The 20,757-nt window shown below is 41.5% G+C and overlaps 2 protein-coding genes across 3 annotated transcripts; both read left to right on the forward strand.

The window, feature by feature from the left end:
- Positions 1-11,407: 11,407 nt before the first annotated feature.
- LOC145860035 (uncharacterized) lies at positions 11,408-17,338 on the forward strand. The gene is made up of 6 exons (XM_082960032.1): positions 11,408-11,484; positions 11,724-11,769; positions 12,150-12,240; positions 12,384-12,493; positions 12,665-12,708; positions 13,541-17,338. Exons 2-6 carry the CDS (start codon positions 11,751-11,753, stop codon positions 13,724-13,726), a joined length of 450 nt encoding a protein of 149 aa, XP_082816158.1. The 5' UTR covers positions 11,408-11,484; positions 11,724-11,750; the 3' UTR covers positions 13,727-17,338.
- Positions 17,041-20,610, forward strand: LOC106567263 (cell division control protein 42 homolog). Of its 2 annotated transcripts, none has more exons than XM_014136363.3 (6): positions 17,041-17,338; positions 17,786-17,911; positions 18,066-18,138; positions 18,250-18,359; positions 18,571-18,768; positions 19,749-20,610. In XM_014136363.3, the coding sequence occupies exons 2-6, from the start codon at positions 17,807-17,809 to the stop codon at positions 19,836-19,838; spliced, it is 576 nt and encodes a 191-aa protein (XP_013991838.1). In that variant the 5' UTR covers positions 17,041-17,338; positions 17,786-17,806; the 3' UTR covers positions 19,839-20,610. The 2 variants fall into 2 exon arrangements, with proteins under 2 accessions (XP_013991838.1, XP_013991837.1); XM_014136362.3 differs by lacking the exon at positions 19,749-20,610 and adding an exon at positions 19,010-19,636.
- The last annotated feature ends 147 nt before the right edge of the window (positions 20,611-20,757 follow it).

Below are 20,757 nucleotides of genomic sequence, written 5' to 3' on the forward strand. Positions count from 1 at the left end.
AGTAGGTTGGAGAATGGTTAGAGGGGTGTAATGAAACTGCTTCCCCTCGCTCTGCATCCCCCTTCTACTCCCTGTCTGCCTGCATCCTGCACAGCTTGTACTGCATCAGTGCTTCTAGAAAAGCCCTCACTCAGTCTCCCCTCCGCCACCACCCCGGCCCCCACTCTACTCTCTCTCTCCTTCTCACTTTCCCTCAAATAGATGCACAGGCTCAGTTCATTACTATTCACCAGGTCTCACTGAGACGCGCTTCACTGCTCTACTCACTATGGCTGAGTGCAGGGGAGGAGAGGGAAGGGTGGAGGTAGAGAGGGAGAGAAATGTTGTAATAGAGGAGAATAAATCACAATATACTTATCTCTTTCCAGATGTCTGTAAAAATCACTTCCTAGACTGTAGTGTGTGATGCCTCATCTGGTGGTTTGTTTTTCTGTTATGTGACCATACTCGGCCACACAATGAAAACGAACATAGAAAATGGAAACTAGAACAAATCCCCTCTAAATAAACCAACCCCCAAAACACACAAAAACAACACCCCTTGCCACGTCCTGACCATACTACAATGACAAATGACCCCTTTACTGGTCAGGACGTGACAGGCCTTTAGTGCATGATATGCATAAATACTTCACACATCAATCTAGTCTAGTGTCACATCCATTTTGGGAAATCTCCCCTTCCACATAAACTTATCCTCTGTTATGTGTCACCCTTACTTTTTTCTCGTCCACCATTTTGTTTTATCAGTGTAAGGAGGATAGCTTTAGATTTTGTAGCCCTTTCAAAATGGAATCCCACTAAAACTACAGTTCACTAGATATGAACTCTTAAAAGATACCGGGAAAAATACCTTTGATATAAAAGTGCGCTTTGTCAAGAACAATTGTAATATTATGGCTCTTCAAAAAAATCAAACAGTATGTCTTAAAGAGGATCTTGATGTGATGATGCAGTGAGCACCAAAAGTTTTGGGACAGTGACACATTTTTGTTGTTGTTTTGGCTCTGTACTCCAGCACTTTGGATTTGAAATGACACAATGACTATGAGGTTAATGTGCAGACTGTCATCTTTAATTTGAGGGTAATTTCATCCATATCGGGTTAACCTTTTAGAAATTACAGCACTTTTTGTAAATAGTCCCCCCATTGTAGGGGACCAAAAGTATTGGGACAAATGTACTTATGTATTTTAAAGTAGTCAAAAGTGTAGTATTTGGTCCCATATTCCTAGCATGCAATGATTACATTAAGCTTGTGACTCTACACACTTGTTGGATACATTTGCTGTTTGTTTTGATTGCGTTTCAGATTATTTTGTGCCCAATACAAATTAATGGTAAATCATGTGTTTTGTCATTTTGAAGTCACTTTTATTGTAAATAAGAATAATATATTTCTAAACACTTCTACATTAATGTGGATGCTACTATGATTACCGATTAGTCCTGAATGAATCATGAATAATGATGAGTGAAAAAGTTAGATGCACAAATATCATACTCCCCCAAAAATGCTAACCTCCTCAGTTATTGAAATGGTGAGAGGTTAGCATGTCTTGGGGGTATGATATTTGTGCGTCTGTAACATTCTCACTCATCATTATTCAGGAGAGGGGAGGGAGAGGAGGCCTGAGACACTTATCTGTAGTTTATGCCAGGTACAGTAACTTTGACGTTGATGATGTCAGCAGGCTTCAAGGAGGGGGGTGTGTGCCAATGCGACAGACCAAGACAAAAGAGAGGTGACGGAGAAAAAAATAAATCAGAGGTTGACTCATGGGCATTACTCCTGAGAGAAAATGAAAAACTGTCTGCCAGTACAGTTTTTCATTTAATCTGATCAATAATGTATGGATCAAGATACGTGACAGAGACTTTGTCTGCTATTTAGTGTGAAAGTGTTAATCTGATAAACGTTCAGTATTAGAGACATCTGATTTGCAGGATTAATCAGCATATTTTCTTTTAGCTAAATATATTTACAGAAAATCTACTATGTCTAAATAAATCGTGCTGTGTCATAATATTTCATTTCTACATGCGATCCCCAATTGAATTAAGAAGGGCCATCTTGATGTTGATATTGCCATAATTGGCATTTAATTTGAGTACTGAGCAGTAAATGTAATTTCATGTTGAGGGAACACAACATATGTGTACCATCAAGTGTTGAAATTCAGCAATCTCAACCCCACAACTCTACTATAATCAGCGCTTTAGTGGGCAAGTGGCACTTTATTAGACGTGCTATTTTGATGATGTAGTGGATGGTAACTCTGGGATATAATAAATACAAATATTAACACTTAAAGTGATACTTCAGGATTTTGGCAATGATGCCCTTTATTTACTTCCCCAGAGTCCGATTAACTTGTAAATACAATTTTATGTCTCTGCGTGCAGTTTGAAGGAGGTAGCTAACTAGCGTTATGACTGGAAGCCTATGGTAACTGCTAGCATGCTACTAGATACCATAGACTTCCAGAAATTGTGCCAATGCTAGTTAGCATTGGTTTGCGAAACTACCTCTAACTTCCTTCATACTGGATGCAGAGACATAAAAAGGGTATCCATTAATTTGTATGTCACAGGGAAGTAGAGACAAATCCCGAGGTTTCCCTTTAATTACAAAATATATACTTTTCTTAATAATAGAGTATGTAAAGTATAAAGTACGTAGGAAAAATGGTCAAATCAAATGTATTGGTCACATATTTAGCAGATGTTATTGCGGGTGTAGCAAAATGCTTGTGTTTCTAGCTCCAACAGTGCAGTAGTATCTAAAAACAATTCACAACAATACACACATCTAAAAGTAAAACAATGGAATTAAGAAATATATAAATATTAGGTTGAGCAATGTCAAAGTGGCATTGACTAAAATACAGTAGAATAGAATACAGTATATACATATGAGATTAGTAAAGCAGTATGTAAACATTATTTAAACATTATTAAAGTGACTCGTGTTCCATTATTAAAATGTATTGTAATGAAAATATAATGAAGTTCTAATTACATCCCTCAATTAATGTCATACATTTCCCTTGGGAATCAATAAAGTATTCTATCTATCATTTGCATTACCAGATTGATCATGAGCAGTCGAATGGGCTGGAAGCGGACAGTGAAAGGGCTGGACACCAGACATCCTGCAGTGATGGCTGCCCAGGAGATACTAAATCAAATCTAATGTTATTGGTCACATACACCTGTTTAGCAGATGTTATTGCAGGTGTAGCGAAATGCTTGTACTAGCCAGGTATCCCGCGGTCTTATTTGGTAGAGACATCAGGGACCAGAGACACTGCGTATGTGTACACAAAGCCTGCACTTGCACCCTGGGAATAGAACGTGGAAGTCCACAGATTAATCCATTGCTTTATACATACACTAATATGGACCAGGCTGCATAGTTTTAACAGAACAAGGCAATCGGTCATGAACAGGACCATTCAGTGTGTTCCTAATCCTGTAGCCTGTCCTGGACAGGAAGGGATCCACAATCAGAGGGCTCACCAGCGCCCCAAAACCAATGAAGAAATGTAGGGCCTGCAAAAACAAGAAATTGTGATGTACGGGAAAAAAATGTACTCAAAATACTCAACTGAACTGGGCATAGTTACCTCCCTCACCTGGCGAAAGACAGCCGAGTCCGTCTGATAGATGGCGACAACTTGGATATTGGCATTGGTGTCGATGATGCACATGGCCAGACCGGACACAGCCATGCCAATATCCAACAGCAGCATATTATGGCAGAAGGGGGATGATGGCAAATATTACAGAGATAAGTAGAACAGGGCAGAACAGGGAAGCTAGAACAAGAACAGGGCAGCTAGAGCACTGAACAAACAACCTTTGGGCGAGGGGGCGGTATTATCTTACTAGAGATAACATACACACACACACGTACTATAGGTTTGAATGGATCAAACATTGAACACGATGTCAGCCAACACTATGATTGAATTTTGCAAAGTATGCTGACTAGGGCCTCACTATGAATACAATAGGCTACAGAGGTTATTCCCAAATTTTCTGATGCATTCACAGAGCTTCAATCTCAAATAACAGCCATAGTTTTTGTGAGAATTCAACTAGCACAGTTGTGCCCAAATCCTTGTCAAGATGTCTACTGTGTGAGCAGAAATAGGCTCTTCTTGTATAATCTAAGATGTATTCACCGGGCTGGATCTCCATAAAATGCTTCACACAGGGATCAGAGAACTGTTTGAATAGTCACTCATGTTTTCTTGAAGACCCCTCCGATAGAGCTGCCGATGATCAGGCAGAACTGCTGGGAGAAGAACACCAAGGTGATCTGACTCAGAGTCGACTGGGTTTGACATCGCAAGTACATTATGGTGGATCCCAGGAAGGCTATACAGAGTCCAAAACTGAAGAACACACTCCAGTATGTACAGATGTGGTGTAAGTTCATTTTAAAAAGTGTTTGAATCCGCTCTTTTAAAAACATTATTGTTTTTGTATTTGTTTGTATTATGGATCCCCGGTAGGTGCTGCCAGGCAGCAGCTACTGTTCCTGGGGTCTAGCAAAATTATTACAATACATTCACAACAGATTTCAAAACACAATAAGTGTGTGCCCTCAGGCCCCTACTCCACTACCACATATCTACAACACAAAATCCATGTGTACGTGTATGTATGTATGCATGCATGTGTCTATGTTTGTGTTGCTTCACAGTCCTCGCTGGGTCATAAGGTCTATTTTTATCTGTTTTTTAAATCAAATTTTACTGCTTGCATCAGTTACTTGATGTGGAACAGATTTCCATGTAGTCATGGCTCTTTGTAGTATTGTGCGCCTCCCATAGTCTGTTCTGGACTTGGGGGCTGGGAAGAGACCTCTGGTGGCATGTCTTGTGGGGTATGCATGGGTGTCCGAGCTGTGTGCCTGTAGTTCAAACAGACAGCTCGGTGCATTCAATATATCAATACCGCTCACAAATACAAGTAGTGATGAAGTAAATTTCTCCTCCATTTTGAGCCAGGAGAGATTGGCATATTATTAATGTTAGCTCTCTGTGTACATCCAATGGCCAGCCGTGCTGCCCTTTACTGAGCCAATTGCTATTTTCTTGGCACCTGACCACACGACTGAACAATAGTCCAGGTGCGACAAAACTAGGGCCTGTAGGATCTGCCTTGTTGATAGTGCTGTTAAGAAGGTAGAGAAGCTCTATCATGGACAGACTTCTCCCCATTTTAGCTACTGTTGTATCAATATGTTTTCACGATGATAGTTTACAATTCAGGGTTACCTCAAGCAGTTTAGTCACCTCAACTTGCTCAATTTCCACATTATTTAATACAATATTTAGTTGAGATTTAGTAAATGATTTGTCCCAAATACAATGCTTTTAGTTTTTGAAATATTTAGGACTCGCTTATTCCTTGCCACCCATTCTGAAATGAGCTGCAGCTCTTTGTTAAATGTTAGCTGATGTGTATAGTGTTGAGTCATCCGCATACAAAGACACACTGGATTTACTCAAAGCCAGTGGCATGTCGTTTGTAAAGATTGAAAAAAGTAAGGGGCCTAGACAGCTGCCCTGGGGAATTCCTGATTCTACCTAGATTATGTTGGAGGCTTTCATTAAAGAACACCCTCTGTGTTATGTTAGACAGGTAACTCTTTATCCACAATATAGCAGGGGGTGTAAAGCCATAACATGTTTTTCCAGCAGCAGACTATGATCGATAATGTCAAAAGCTGCACTGAAGTCTAACAAAACAACATTGTTTAACAAGCTTCAGAAATGAAAGTTGAAAATTTGCAGTAGTAGACCTAACTTGCCTTTTGTTATTTGGTGCCCAGTCTACAGTATGGTAACTACTCTGTCTCTATCTGCTGTAGGTCTTGTAGTATAATATTTGCTATCTTAAGGGATTCCCTCTCTTTTAAAGCTTTTAAGCTAGAGTTTCCCCCTGAATGACATAACTGAAAGGATGTCCTTTGTAGTTCATGGGAGATTCATGAACATTGGATCTATTTCAAGTCTCAATGATTTGCTTTCAGGTGCCAAACTGTGTCTAAATGATATTTGAAAGCTAAATGTCCTATCTGTCATAGGTTGCAGTCACTTGCGTCTCTCCATTCATAGTTTAGGTCAGGAAATAACACAAGATGACAGGGTGCTTAGCTTCCTTTGGTGCGACCATGAAGTTGCATCATGTTGTAACGAGAGCCCACGAAGTAACCATGCACCCTTGGTTGTGGGTGAGTCCACATTCCAGGCCAAGACTTACAGTTCTGTTAGTGATGGAGTCCCCCTTTACAAGCCATCACGAGAACAAACAAACTGCTCTTCTTTTCGCCTCTGAGATGGCCCTGAGGGGGGTCAGCAGACAGAAAACAGACACCTTCGGCAAGTCAGCAGACCATCTTGTGATCTGCATGTGGTACTGAGTAAACGACCAGCCAGGTTGAGTACTGGGGATGTGTATCCCAAGAGGAGAGAAGTCAGGAACTTCTTTTTCCTACTCTTTGTAACAAAGAGAAAATGTCACCAACAGCGCAAAGGACATTAAAACATGTTTTCCAGACAATGTATCAAACTGAAGGACTCATGACATGTTGATATAAACTTCAATCAGTGATATTTTCCTTCTCTTTTCCTATGTCATTAAAATGGGTATAATGGTATTTTGCTGTAACATCAAATGTATGGATTTTACCCAAGTAGTGTTTGGTACCTACAGGCTCATATTACATCATCAGGACTGTTAAACTGTTTTTGTACAGAAGGAACATTCTGTGAACACTTACGGTGAAATCTCAGATTTATCTCACTGAACCCAAATGTGGTGAATTCTTAGAACCAACAGGGTTCCTTGATGCCCTGTCCGGCCAGATGTTAGATCAAGTTTCTTTGCGGTGCGGCCACACCAAGTTGAACTGAGTGATCCCATCTCCTTGGCAAATGAACAGCGATCAACTTTTCCAACTTTTATTGCCTTCAAGACCAACTGAGTTTGCAATCTATCTATCTGAGACCAAAGGAAGGATTCATTGCACGGAAGCAACTCTAATAGACTTTACTAAGGATAGAGAGAGAGAAGAAGTGGCCAATCTTCCTGCCATCCAGGACCTCTATACTAGGCGGTGTCAGAGGAAGGCCCAAAAAAATTGTCAAACACTCCAGTCACCCAAGTCATAGACTGTTCTCTCTGCTTCTGCACGGCAAGCGGTACCAGAGCGCCATGTCTAGGTCCAAAAGGCTGCTTAACAGCTTCTACCCCCAAGCCATAAGACTGCTGAACAATTAATCAAATGGCCACCTGGACTATTTACATTGACACCCACCCCCCTTCGTTTTTACACTGCTGCTACTCGCTGTTTATTATCTAGGCATATTCACTTTACCCCTACCTGTACAAATGACCTCGACTGTACCCCCGCATATTGACTTGGTACCTGCTGTATATTGCCTCGTTATTGTCATTTTATTGTGTTACTTTTTATTTGATTTTTTACTTTAGTGTATTTAGTAAATATTTTCTTAACTCTTTCTTGAACTGCATTGTTGGTTAAGGGCTTATAAGTAAGCGTTTCACGGTAAGGTCTGCACCTGTTGTATTCGGCGCATGTTACCATTTTTTATTTTTTTTAATTGGCATTCAGGCCAAAATGTTCAAACTTGGTTTCATCAGACCAGAGAATCTTGTTTCTCATGGTCTGATAGTCCTTCAGTCGCCTTTTGGCAAATTCCAAGCGGGCTGTCATGTGCCTTTTACTGAGTGACTTCTGTTTGGCCACTCTACCAGAAAGGCCTGATTGGTGGAGTGCTGCAGAGATGGTTGTCCTTCTGGAAGTTTATCCCATCTCCACAGAGGAACTCTAGAGTTTTTCAGAGTGACCACCGGGTTCTTGGTGTCCTTCCTGACCAAGGCCCTTCTCCCCTGATTGCTATCTTTCCGTCCTAATTTCAGACTGCATTGTAGCGGCCGTCGTAGGAAGTGGACCAAAATGCAGCGGGTACGTGAATGCTCATCTTTATTTTATGACGCACACTATACAAAAACAACAAAACGAAAAAACAAACGACAGCTAAACAGTAATGCAGGCTAAACATAGCAGTGCACAAACAACCTCCCACAATTCCCACAACAAACATACCCCTATACATAGGACCTTCAATCAGAGGCAACGAGGAACAGCTGCCTCCAATTGAAGGCCCAATCCCAATAAACTAAACATAGAACTAAACACCCTAGATCTAACATAGAAATACACAACAAAGAACCTAACCAAAAACCCCAGACTAATCTAAACAAACACCCCTCTACAAAACACATAAACCAACAAACCCCGAACCACATTAAACAAACACCCCCCTGCCACGTCCTGACCAAACAATAATAACAAATAACCCCTTTACTGGTCCCTCACAAAAAAAAATAAACCCCTCAAACTAAAGGGAGGGAAGGGAGGGTGGCTACCCCCCCAATCCTCCTACTGTGGAGGTGGCTTAGGCTCTGGCCTTAGTCCCCCACCTAACCTGTCCACCCCCGCTGAATGTCTCTGGCTGAAGCGCATCGCTGTAGACCTCGGGCAGAAGAGTGACTCTGGGAGCTCCGGACTGTAGGGCGACCCTGGGAGCTCCGGACTGTAGGGCGACCCTGGGAGCTCCGGACTGTAGGGCGACCCTGGGAGCTTCCGGACTGTAGGGCGACCCTGGGAGCTTCCGGACTGTAGGGCGACCCTGGGAGCTTCCGGACTGTAGGGCGACCCTGGGAGCTTCCGGACTGTAGGGCGACCCTGGGAGCTTCCGGACTGTAGGGCGACCCTGGGAGCTTCCGGACTGTAGGGCGACCCTGGGAGCTTCCGGACTGTAGGGCGACCCTGGGAGCTTCCGGACTGTAGGGCTACTCTGGCTGCGTCGGTTCCGGACTGTAGGCCGTCTCACTCGGTTCCGGACTGTAGGCCGTCTCACTCGGTTCCGGACTGTAGGCCGTCTCACTCGGTTCCGGACTGTAGGCCGTCTCACTCGGTTCCGGACTGTAGGCCGTCTCACTCGGTTCCGGACTGTAGGCCGTCTCACTCGGTTCCGGACTGTGGGCCGTCTCACTCGGTTCCGGACTGTGGGCCGTCTCACTCGGTTCCGGACTGTGGGCCGTCTCACTCGGTTCCGGACTGTGGGTCGTCTCACTCGGTTCCGGACTGTGGGTCATCTCTAGACAGGGCACTGTCGCCGGACACTCTGGACGGGGCACTGTCGCCGGAAGCTCTGGACGGGGCACTGTCGCCGGAAGCTCTGGACGGGGCACTGTCGCCGGAAGCTCTGGACGGGGCACTGTCGCCGGAAGCTCTGGACGGGGCACTGTCGCCGGAAGCTCTGGACGGGGCACTGTCGCCGGAAGCTCTGGACGGGGCACTGTCGCCGGAAGCTCTGGACGGGACACTGTCGCCGGAAGCCCTGGACGGGGTACTGTCGTCGGAAGCTCGGGACTGGGCTGACGCACTGGAAGCCTGATGCGTGGGGCTGGTAGTGGAGGTACCAGACTGGAGACACGCACCCCAAGGCTAGTGCAAGGAGCAGGAACAGGACAAGTTGGACTGGGCTGATGCACTGGAAGCCTGGTGCGTGGTGCTGGCTTAGGATGTGCCAGACTGGAAACACGCACCTCAGGGCTAGTGCGAGGAGCGGGAACAGGATACACTGGGCCGTGAAGGCGCACTGGCGGACTCGAGCACAGTACTGGCACCACCCTTACTGGCTGGATGCCTGCTTCCCCCTGGCAAATGCGGGGTGCTGGCACCTCGCACACCGGCTTGTGACTGCTCGGCCTCGACGCCGTGCGTATCAGTCCATAGCACGGGACCTGACCAATAACAGGCTGCTTCCGATAAGCACGGGGAATTGGCTTGGGGCTTAACCCTGGCCCAGCCAAACTACCCATGTGCCCCCCCAAAAATAATTCTTGGGGCTGCCTCTCAGTCTTAAATGCCAACCGTGTGTATAGAGCTTCATACCGGCGTCGCTCCACCTTGGCTGCCTCTATCTCCTCCGGTGGGCGACAATATTCCCCAGCCTGGTGCCACGGTCCAGCCCCGTCCAGGATCTCCTCCCATGTCCAAGTTTCCAAATAGGCCACATAATTCCTCTGTCGTTCCTTCTCCCGCTGCTTGGTCCGTTGTTGGTGGGAGGTTCTGTAACGGCAGTCGTAGGAAGTGGACCAAAATGCAGTGGGTACGTGAATGCTCATCTTTATTTTATGACGCACACTATACAAAAACAACAAAACGAAAAAACGAACGACAGCTAAACAGTAATGCAGGCTAAACATAGCAGTGCACAAACAACCTCCCACAATTCCCACAACAAACACACCCCTATACATAGGACCTTCAATCAGAGGCAATGAAGAACAGCTGCCTCCAATTGAAGGCCCAATCCCAATAAACTAAACATAGAACTAAACACCCTAGATCTAACATAGAAATACACAACAAAGAACCTAACCAAAAACCCCAGACTAATCTAAACAAACACCCCTCTACAAAACACATAAACCAACAAACCCCGAACCACATAAAACAAACACCCCCCTGCCACTTCCTGACCAAACAATAATAACAAATAGCCCCTTTACTGGTCAGGACGTGGCATGCATAAATCCAATAGAAAATTCTGATGCTAATGGAACATGTGCAGTGTCAGTTCTAGTGTGAGCAACCACCTTAAAGTAGAATTTATTGAAAGAAGTAATAATTTGTTCTTACTATTTCCCTTAGCAACCTTGTATGTTCTGCTGGAGGCATTTGTAAACTTGAGATAGGAAGCTAACCAGATGTAAGTGTGACATTAGTAGGTCGTGCTCGGCCCTCCTATGTATACCCATAGGATATGAACTTACCTTGGCCAATGTCAAATGTGGGCCATGTTGGTCAGGAGTGCAATTACATTATGTTTCTAAACACCAGCCCCAAAAATTGAAGGTCATATGTGGGCCATGTAGGTCCATTGTGTACAACTACAGTAGGTTGCTAAACACCAGCCCCAAAACTCCAAGGTCCTTTATTAAAACATGGTTAATTCATGGTGAACTAATCTCTAAGGTCATATTTACTCCAAACCAGGTTTTGACATCGGTTATTGGCATATTATTACTGAAGGTAGTCCTTGGTGGATATAAATATTTGTAAATAGTTTGTCTCTCACTACAATGCCAATTAAGGACATAATGAATCATTACCACACACTCTTGAGAGAGCTTTTCTGCTCTCTCATTTACTGTGTTCCTGTTTAAGCAAATAGTTAACATCCTGTATCTCACTTTGGAAACACCGACCGTACGACATATGTTTTGAGCTGACGCAACAGTTATTTCTTCATGAATAAAAACGTTGAGTCACACAATTTCACAATACTGAGAGTTTCCTAACGATATAAGCACATAAAGTCAAACTTGGCTCAGAATGTTAAGAACATTGTAGAAGTGTTACTAAAGGTAAGAAGTGTTATCTTTTTTTGAAAGTCTGGTTGTTCTCCTTTTATCATCTTAAACCATCCCCTTAAGTCGAGTATGCTCGTCGACTTAGGCTACTGTATAACCAGAGACAAAGACCGTTTTAGGACATTTTCAATGTTAGTTTAGACTAAATTCAAAGATGTGTTGAAAGAGATTAGGGCGTCAAGTTATTCATCACTCTGTGTGCTGTGCCTCACCAATTTGGTCTGTTCACTTAGAGAGAACAACAACATTTGCTGACAAAAATGGGAAACCAACCATCAAGTAAGTCATTTCCTATTCACAAAAGGATCTAGAAAATCCACAGTATTTCTTACATAATATACTGTCACACATACATCTTTACATTGTTATGCGATCAAAGATGTGTATTTAATTGTAATGTTCTATATATGGGATGGATAAGTCAAAGATGACCTTGTGGTGGCAGTGATTGGGACTTAAACAGCTGTAAACAGGCAATATTAGTCAAATAAAATATACTGTATGGTTGTTATATGAAGTTGTCATGAACACATGTTTCTGTTGGCTGTTTTTTGTGGTATTCCTTTGACACAATACTAAAGCACTAATTACATTTTGCTCTATTTTTATTATTTGATATTGTGTTATGGCTACTATAAATATACTCATATCCTTTAAAGCAACAACTACTACAATAGCACCAACAACAGTAGCAACAACAACTCCTCTTACAACCACATACATACCAACAACTACATTAATTGACCAAAGGTAAGACTTGAATTCTACAACTAATTCATAGTCACTCAAATTCATACATTTTATTCACAAACGCCAAGTCAGATAAAAGGCTTATATAATACATTTTCAACTCTTAAATCACCGTTTCTCTCTTGTTCTTTTTTACCCTTTAGGTATGTACCAGTGGAGCAGATCATTATTGGCCTGGCCACCTGTATTTGTGTTCTTATGGTGGCTGGATCAGGTCTGCTTGTTTATACCTTCTGGAGAAAGACAGCTTTGGGTGAATAATCATCTTATTTTGAAACTTATTGAACCTATTTAACATAACACAGACAGAGATGAATATTAGTTTATTCTGAGAAAATATATATATATATATATATATATATATATATATATATATTTCTTCTGTTTCCCTTTTCTGTTTTTTTTCCACCATGTGGGCCAAAAGCAAAAGAGTTGGATGATGAAACAAAAACCACAGACAAACCACAGGTTTGGAAATTCATAATTTAACACAGACCAAAAGCATACTCTATACCTAAGTATTTGGACAAGTTCCTATTATTTGTACAGGAGATACAGTGCATTGGGACAGTTTTCAGACCCCTTGACTTTTTCCACAATTTGTTATGTTTCAGCCATATTATAAAATGGATGACTTTAAAAAAAAAATTGTATCATCAATCTACACACACAATACCCCATAATGACAAAGCGAAAACAGGTTTTCGAAATGTTTGCAAATGTAACAAATATAAAACACAGAAATACCTAATTTACATAAGTATTCAGATGTTTTGCTATGAGACTCAGGTGCATTCTGTTTCCATTGATCATCCTTGAGATGTTTCTACAACTTGAAATTCAATTGATAGGACATGATTTGGAAAGGCACACAGCTGTTTATAAAAGGTCCCACAGTTGATAGTGCATGTCAGAAACTCCCCAAATACAGGTGTGCCAAACTTATAGCGTCATACCCAAGAAGACTCAAGTCTGTAATCGCTGCCAAAGGTGCTTCAACAAAGTACTGAGTAAAGGGTCTAAATACTTATCTAAATGTGATATTTCCGTTTATTTTTATTTGTATACATTTACAAACATTTCTAAAAAACAATTTTTGTTTTGTCATTATGGGCATTGTCTGTGGATTGATGAGGGAAAAAAGCAATTTAATCAATTTTAGAATAAGGCTGTAACGTAACAAAATGTGGAAAAAGTCAAGGGGCTGACTACTTTCTGAATGCACCGTAAAAGCATACGTTTACCAGTCTCTCACAATACACCACTTTAGGGTGTAATTTGTTTGTATAATATTTTACAGGTTGTTGTTATTGAAAATGAGCACACATATGCAAACGTTGGTAAATCCAAGGCACAGATGATTGATGACCACTTTAGTTACAGTGACCTGACCATCCGAAGTGCTAACGCCAAACCCTCACCAGCCACAGAGATGACTGAATATGCCAGTGTCAGAATCCGCAATTCTGATGTTTTAAATGTATAATAATGCACAAACATGCATATCTTCAAGTATAATGCTCTAAAGTCACAGCAGTGGGAGGCAGCTCCGCATTGGAATCTTTACATTTATTTTGAATGATTTTGATGAGGTTACTAAACATGTAACGTGTTTTTGATTGCAATGTTTATTCAAGGCAATTATGTTTTGTATCATGTTTAATTTATTGTTATTTATCATTTTATCATGATATTAAAGTAGCATATAGAGAAAAATACACTGCATTCCACATATTTGGTGGTTTTCTAACAAAATGACCAATAATCCACTGTTTCTTATAAAAAAAATACAAAAAGTAAAAAAGTAAAGAAAACCTAATTCTTTATGGGAACACCTAGGATCTGGTGTCATTCATTGGCACTTAAATCGATGATCTGATTTGAAGAGAAAACTAACTTCAAATGGAGGCCTTTACTGCCCCCCAAAAATCCTGCAATTCTACACTTTTTGCCATGGGGCAGGGATTTATTTTATTCTGTTTTATAGCTCATCTCATGCTGTTGTTCACATTTTGTCATGAGGCTGGGAGAACATTTTGTAGTTTTATGTTAATTTCTTGCAATTCTACAAATGTTTCTATCATATGCTACCAGGATAGATCTATAGCCATCTCCTGCCAGTGTAATCCTTACTATAGGCAGAACACAAAGTAGTGGTGTAGAGGACCTAGTTTAGATTATTGTCAGATTGTGGTGAAGACCAGCAAGCCCAGAGTTACAGAAAGGAGCTACATCATGGAGGATATGAATGCTGAGGTCTTCACTGTCACAATGAGTGCACTGAGGCAAAGTGAGGAGGGGAGGTACTGGTGTGTCATCTCCAGACCTGGGAGGAATGTCTAAAGCTACATGTCTTCTGCACATTTAATGCCACTCAGATTGTCCTGCTGGAACATCAGAACGTTTCATCCACAGTGTTGTGAAACCATGCAAAAAGCCAGATCAGTATGATCTGCATGAAGTGTACCATTTCATTTAAGATCAACTATTGTGTTCCTTCCACATGGCTTTCTGTAGAAAATGAGAATATGAAAACAATGTACAGTGTATGTCCTTGTACTTGATCATATTGTAAATTATAATATGACATTAACATATTTTACCAGGCATATCTTTTTCAACTGCTTCCACTGCATCTATCGATTCAACAACATTAGTGCAGGAGGAAAGTGCAACATGGCGAGTCCTAAAAAAATAACATTTTCAAAGGGTAGAATGTTTAGTTTATAGGGGAGGGGGTCGGTGTCAGCCATAGAAGTACGGCACCTGGAGCAAATTAGGATTAAGTGGCTCAATCAAGGGTACATCGACAGATTTTTCACCAACAACAATATACAATGTCTAAATAAATAGGCTACATGTGTCTATATTATGTGTGAGTATAATTTCAGGAGATGGGTAGTCCTACCCCTCTTAGTTTTACAGTTTTATAAAATAAAATCCATAAATCATGTCAACAAGTCAACAACAATGTTTCATCCGGGACTTGGGTTGGGGTCCCAGCACCAAGATAATGAATTATTTGACATGAGTATTCAGAAGTCAAACTATTGTCCTGGGTAGAGCTTTTTGAGTCAACGCGACAAATTCAAGATACAAGTACCATTTGAACAGTTTGCTACTAAAGGAGCGGAAACAGCGTGGAGATGTGGAAATAGACAGCGAGGAAGAAGGAAAGATGCTGAGTGTAGAGGGGAGTAGTGTGGGGAGGAAGATTGGCGTCACCGGGAGCTCAGAAATTCAACCTGATGAGAGTGAGGAGGAATTACCTGCAGAGACAGGTGCGGTGAAGACCGCTGAGGTCGAGCCTCGTCCCGATGATTTTCCCAGTGGTAGTGAGATTTTTGGAGAGTATGGTACTTGCATTCTGGCTGATCCATATGTGATTGGGTAGAGAAGAGTTTGGGAACTGAAATGTAAGATTCTCGGTCTGTAGAAGAAGGGGACCAAAGCACAGCGTGGTGAGTGTTCATATTAATGTTTTAATAATAAGAAACACTTCAAAGAAGAACGACAGCCAACAGTTCTGTCAGGTCACAAAATGTACAAAACAGAAAATAACTACCCACAAACCCCAAAGGAAAACAGGCTGCCTAAGAATGACTCCCAATCAGCGACAACGATGTACAGCTGTCCCTGATTGAGAGCCATACCAGGCCAAAACAAAGAAATACAAAGCATAGAAAAAAGGACATAGAATGCCCACCCAAATCACACCCTGACCAAACCAAAATAGAGACTTAAAAAAGGCTCTCTCAGGTCAGGGCGTGACACGGTGCCAATTCCAGTATTTTAGGTATCAAGCTTATGGTCATGTTGCAGCAGTATGTAGTATGCAATCGCTAGACGTAAGAAGTGTGCAGGACAGCAGGAGACAAAGGAATGTGTAGTATCGATGGAAAAAGCTGTGTTAACTGTAGGCGTACCCATGTTGCTGGAGATCAGAAGTGTCCGGTGAGAGAAAGGCAGGTCGAGGTTGCCAGGGTCAAAGTAGTACAGAAGGTGTCTGAGGTAGTGAAGAGAGTAGTAGAGGAAGATGGGTCCAGGGTGAGGGATCCTAAGAGGATCCCTGTGAGTAGGCAGAGGCCAGTAGAGAGTGATAGGAATAGCATGTGCTTCAGTAAGGTTGGCTTCTTAGCATTAATAGCCATTGTTATCAATTGTACTCCAGAAATAGAATGTAAAACACAGAAAATAGATGTCATGGTGGCAGCTGCAGAGAAGTACTTGGGTGTATGATATTTTACTGCAGAGGAGTTATATGGTGTGTTGAATGATAGTGTCCAAAGTAGTGGAAGAGTGGTGAGGTTTTAATGGGTGTAGGGTTAGCTGGTAGGGCCATTTTTCTTCCCTTTTCCCTTCCCCTTTTGTGTCACAAAGTGCAATGAATTCACACCATAACAGGGCAAGATAAGAAAAATACCATAGCCAAATAGAGGCCGTGACTGGTCTCACAATCCAGTACAGTAGATGGCAGTGTATGCACTTTTCAGTTGGTTGTGATCCGCCAATACAAATCAGAGAGGAAGAGGCGAAGTGAGAGCCATAACTAGGTCCAAAATCTGTCTTTTCCTATAGGTGGCGTTTTTTGTTTTTTGCTCATCAAGCGAGGAGTTTTTGTATGGAGGTCAATAAGAGGGCGAATTTGGTTAACACAAAATGTAATGGCTTATTTGCTACGGGGGCTTATAAAATCAAATATAATTTCCGTAATGCTTAGGTAGTCACGAGTGTACTGATATAGGTAGGACACGTGACATCCCGGCAACTTTGAGAAAAAACACTTTCGGTAAGCCTGTCGTTCACACGCGTATCTGCCCTCTCATTGGCTAGAATGGTCCCCCGTGATCTTGCCTTCCATTTTTAAGACATTGATTTTAATTGTTAGAGCGGCCGGTTGAGTATCTGGTCAATATAATTGATCGTCTGTGGTTTCATAGTCCCAGAGCCACATCGGCCCGAAGTTTACCTCCACATGATTTGCTATCGTGCACCTCCTACTGGTGTTGACTGGGATCACACGAACTGTCACTAGCAGCAGAAAGACAAGCAGCTGCCAACGCCCGGCGAAGTAAATACCAGATTCAGTGAGGAAGAGGTAGGAAAATCACCGAATTACATTTTATCCTCATCAATAATTGACACGAACAGCAATACCAAAGCGATTATTTAAGGTGTTTTAGCAAACGGCTTGTCATTCATTGTTAGGAAAAATAAAATGTAATAGGAAATTGAGAATGAGCTCGCTAGCCAGCCAGCCAGTTAGCTGCTAACACCGACCCAGCTAGCTAGCTAACGTTAGCTGTGTCAGTTTAAATTAGCTACAACCAAGTAACTAGTTCTATTTGTATTGAGTCTGTACAACGAAGTCCATAATGTAGCTAGATGGTTGTTGCTAACTACAACATTTCCATTTAGACCTGGTTTGCTAGCTACCAAACCCGTTTCAGACGCCAGCTAGTTAGCTAGTAGGATAACAGCTGGTGGTGGTGGATACTTCCCTGCCACTCAAGTCTTGTAGCTAACTTTCACTTGTCTTTTTCAGACAAAAGTAGACCGCACAAATATGCAGACGATTAAATGTGTTGTGGTTGGAGATGGAGCAGTGGGAAAAACCTGCCTTTTGATTTCATACACAACCAACAAATTCCCCTCTGAATATGTACCAACAGTAAGTACATCTAACTTATACATTGGATTTCTTTCTGATTATTGATTTGGTGATTGTTTCACACTGACTCTAACAGAAGAGACTTGGGTCTTCTCAATAACTACCATTCTGAATAGGACAGATGCCTTATTCTCTTTTCATTTTCTCATCACAGGTGTTTGATAACTATGCAGTAACTGTCATGATTGGCGGTGAGCCGTACACCCTAGGATTATTTGATACTGCAGGTAAGAGTGGATCCTTTTCAAGGACATGGTCTTCAGTTCCCAATTTGAATAAAGAATATTTTGGTTGATTGCTATTCACATTTAATCAATGCTTTATACCCGTCTCCACAGGTCAGGAGGATTATGACAGATTACGGCCTTTGAGCTATCCCCAGACGGATGTTTTTCTAGTTTGTTTCTCTAGTGTTTCACCCTCTTCATTTGAGAATGTTAAAGAAAAGGTGAGTACAATGCCAAGCCCATGAAGCATACAATGCACATTTTTGAATAAAGGAATATTGAGTTAAAATAAATTATTTCTAGTAGGTTAAATGTAATGTCAAATTGGCAACAAAATGAAGGGATGGGAAAGATACTAGTTATGGTGTCGTTGACTAGCTGACTGACTGACCATTCTGAGTGTTTGAAAACAATGTTTCCTCTCTCTTGCAGTGGGTACCTGAAATCACTCACCACTGTCCCAAGACACCATTCCTGCTCGTTGGAACTCAGATTGATCTGAGAGATGACCCTTCCACAGTAGAGAAGCTGGCCAAGAACAAACAGAAGCCTATCAGCCCTGAGATGGCTGAGAAGCTCGCCCGTGACCTGAAGGCAGTCAAATATGTCGAGTGCTCTGCCCTGACACAGGTGAGATGTTCTAAAGTATAAACCAAACAGGTAATACTTGTGACTTGCATGATAACAACCTATTGTGTTAGATGTACACGTTGCTCTATGTCGTCTTTGTGCTAAGCTCGACGTTACACTCTGTTAGTGGTGGCCTAGAACTGCATGGAAACCCATCCTTACAATGCTCTTTAATCTTGTCTGTCTGCTAACTAACCTCTCTCTAATGCTAGTCATATTTTCCCTTTTCTCCCCTCTCTAGCGAGGTCTGAAGAATGTATTTGATGAAGCTATCCTAGCAGCTCTAGAACCTCCTGAAACCCAGCGAAAGAGAAAGTGCTGTCTGTTCTGATGACAAGCGTCTTTTAAAATCTTGCTTTGCCTCTGATCGTCTGCTGCTTCTTTAATGTCAAGAAATTACTGTCTGTCAAGTAACTAACCAAGTTGCTCTTTTAAAACGTGTGCCCATTAACTTCATTTCAATGTCTGATTTTGTTTTGACTTACCCTAATCACAATAGACCATACTGCCTTGGCCTTCGTGTCAAGGATGCCAACACTTTCATTTTAGTACTTAATGTGCAAGTTTACATTAGGCTGTAGCTGAGTTTGTGTGTTCCTTATAAAATATAATACCTCAGTATTTATATGCTTCGGTTCCATTCAACCCTTCCAGGAAACATTTCTGTGCTGTCTAAACAAGTATTATGAGCTTCAACTAACTTAATGTTTTTCTATCACATCAATGTATTTTTTTTCTACTACTATATCAAAGACCGTAACTAAACATTATTGAAAGTTTAAGTTTTCCATTGGAGGTTAAGATCTTTGCAATCTTGAATGACTAAAACCTGTTATGATATATGAATAAAGGATAGTTTAAATTACAACTCTCTCCCAGTTCAGTCAAATTTGTTTTACATTCAAACAATTACAATAGTTGTGGTTACACACTGCAAGGTTGAAATATGTATTTGGTACATTCATGTTTTGTGTTTGCAGAAAGGACTAAAGAATGTGTTTGATGAGGCAATACTGGCTGCCCTGGAGCCTCCGGAACCCAAGAAGAGGCGCAAATGTGTGCTGCTCTGAGCATTTCCTCTCCTATTGGTTAGAGCATTTCAACAACATTACTTGGACAAACACAAACCATTATTGCACAAGAGTACTTCAATCCTATTGGTAACTGATACAAATACTTAAATGTTTGCAAAGTAGTGTGTGTGTGGACTTAATTGAAGTAGCTCGATCTCTACTAGAACCTGTGATAATTACCCTCTTATAAAATAAAACTTATTTCCTAGAGCCATCTCAGTATTTTTAAGTTAAACAGATTGGTGGCTTCAGTCTTGTCCGAAGAGTTCAAGGGTCACAGACACAAAGCTGATGATTGGGATCAGTGACAACAGAACAAAACCCTTTCATGTTGAATAGTGTCAGGGCAGCATTGCCAGACAGTGATTTATAAATAATTTACCTTTTAAGGTGTATATAATGCCTTCGTGAACACCTGACATAAACATAAATCCCCCTTCAACTGGGAAAGTGATGATGGCTTCGGTAAGTCGGTATTGAACAATATATACAGTATGTCAAGCTGTATAGTTTTTATTTGATCAAATTTCTTGTCTGTCACATACTTTGTATGGTTTCTGCATTCCAGGCACTTAAGTCTTAATGCAAATTGTTGCAGTGTAAACTAACGATTTTTGCGTTAGGACAGATTGTTGCTTCTTTGACAGGAACTACACCTTACAATATGTTTATTTGTTTTATACAAAAAAGACATTCACGTTTTGTCAACATTAAGAGTATAAGTGCATTTCTTTAAATGTATCAACCTAATAAAGCTTAGAATTCTCAAGTGTGCATTCTTTTTGGAGTAGGAGTGCAGATATGGCCCACGATGCAACCATGGGGTCTCAGTATATTGATGTAGTGCCTGTATTGTCCGTATTGCAAAGTGGATTAAAATCACCCTACAGTAGTTGAAGGTACAATAAGGACAGTA

The sequence above is a fragment of the Salmo salar genome, chromosome 13, assembly GCF_965601325.2.
Source record: "Salmo salar chromosome 13, fSalSal1, whole genome shotgun sequence".
NCBI lineage: Eukaryota > Metazoa > Chordata > Actinopteri > Salmoniformes > Salmonidae > Salmo > Salmo salar.